This window comes from Terrapene carolina, unplaced genomic scaffold (genome assembly GCF_002925995.2).
Source record: "Terrapene carolina triunguis isolate 2854851 unplaced genomic scaffold, T_m_triunguis-2.0 Scaffold231, whole genome shotgun sequence".
Classification (NCBI taxonomy): domain Eukaryota; kingdom Metazoa; phylum Chordata; order Testudines; family Emydidae; genus Terrapene; species Terrapene triunguis.
The window spans coordinates 19,951,358-19,952,891 of NW_020664582.1; the positions used below are offsets into that span (position 1 = coordinate 19,951,358).

At 58.3% G+C, this 1,534-nt stretch overlaps 1 protein-coding gene across 1 annotated transcript in view; it reads left to right on the top strand.

Moving 5' to 3' along the window:
• Nucleotides 1-1,534, top strand: part of TLCD2 (TLC domain containing 2) — a 5,148-nt gene that overhangs the window by 321 nt on the left and 3,293 nt on the right. The window contains exon 2 of the mRNA XM_026656613.2: nt 101-183. Within this exon, the coding sequence (XP_026512398.1) occupies nt 101-183 (83 nt within the window). The remainder of the gene's footprint in view (nt 1-100; nt 184-1,534) is intronic.

Below are 1,534 nucleotides of genomic sequence, written 5' to 3' on the forward strand. Positions count from 1 at the left end.
TGGGGGGCCGCGGGGGCCGGGGCGATGCGGCGGTGAGGGGCGCAGGCTCGTGCCGGGCTGGGCTGGGCTCGGCTCTCACCCTGAGCTCTCTTCCCGGCAGGTTCTATCTCCACCCGCAGATGGCGGAGGACCTGATCGGAACTCACTCCCCGGCTGCGCACAGCGTGGTCTCGGTATCTATAGGTGAGCGAGTCCCCGCAGCATCCCGCACCTGTCCTGGCCCGGCTCTGGGCTAGGCTAGGGCAGCCCCGCTAACCCTCTGTGGCGGGTTTGGGCGGCTCTTCTTTCGTCTGCCAGCTGCGGGTGCCAGCCCGGAGCAGGGGGCACCGGCTGGGGCAATGCCCTGGCACAGGGAGACTTTCCGGGCTTGCCTGGTGCGGCATGGGGCGTGCTGCGACCACTGTGGAGGGCGCCTGGGCTGGAGCAAGGCAAGCCCCGCCGGCCGGATGGGAATCTGAGGACCATTTCTGGCCGAGTGGCCCCACAGCAAAACAGGTGTTCGTGTGCCAACCTGAAAGCTCATTCCAAGAGAGTCCCCACCTTGCGCTGGTCGTGTCCAGGCTGCTGCAGGAGCTGGGGGTCTTGGGGAAGGCCAGCCCTGGCTGCAAGTTTGTGTACAGGCTTTAATTGTCTGGATAGATCTTTGTTCCTTGGAGGGCAAAGTCCCTTGGACTGGCCCAGAGCAATTCTCGCTGGGGTGTGCAGGCGGGAGCTGCGAACAGAGCATGTCTCTCTACATTCCTTTGTCTTCCACCTAAGAAGTTGTGATTGTTTGGCCTGAAAGTTCCTCTTTTGTCCTCCGGTCCAGTGTTCTCTGACTTGTAACTGATCTGGTTTTCTTTTCACTGGTGAGATCCCAACAGCCCCTGAATCTCTGGGGACAAAAAAGTAAATGCAGCCTTGCCTGGTACTGGGCCACCCTGGTCTGGTGATGTCTCTTTCTTGCTCCAGGCATATGATCACCCTAAGCCAACAATTGCCCCATTCTCAGCAGGGACAGTGAGTTCCTTCTGCCGATCCATCCCCACTGTTCCCTCCCCCATGAGGTGAGGTAGTGGCAGCACTGCTCTGTATTCCCTGCTTTGCCTGCAGAACCTGTGGAAGGCAAGCTAACAGGCTGGGCAGCTCCCATCTGCTAACCACGAGACCCAGAACACTGTCCGAATAGCTACTACCAAAGCATTGCACCTTAAAGAACTAGAGACGAAAGTTACTGACTCCAGACTGGTAGAGACCCTAGGCACAAAGCCTCAACCCTGATTGCTGCCCTTCTTTATATGAGGGTAGTGGCCAGGTGTGGGGAGTTGTCCAGCGGTTCCATCAGCTAGGGGCTTTCATTGAGGAGAGGGGTGCCTGTAGTAAATGTGGGGAGAGAGTGGGAGGGCAGCTTTGATGCCCTGCTCGGTTGTAAGGTCACACCAGGGCTGCTGCTGTCTGTGTTTTTTAGACTGTGGGGCGCTGGGACAGCTTTGAACTGATAATGCATGGTGTGTGTGTGTGTGTGTGTGTGTGTGTGTGTGTGTGTGTGTGTGTG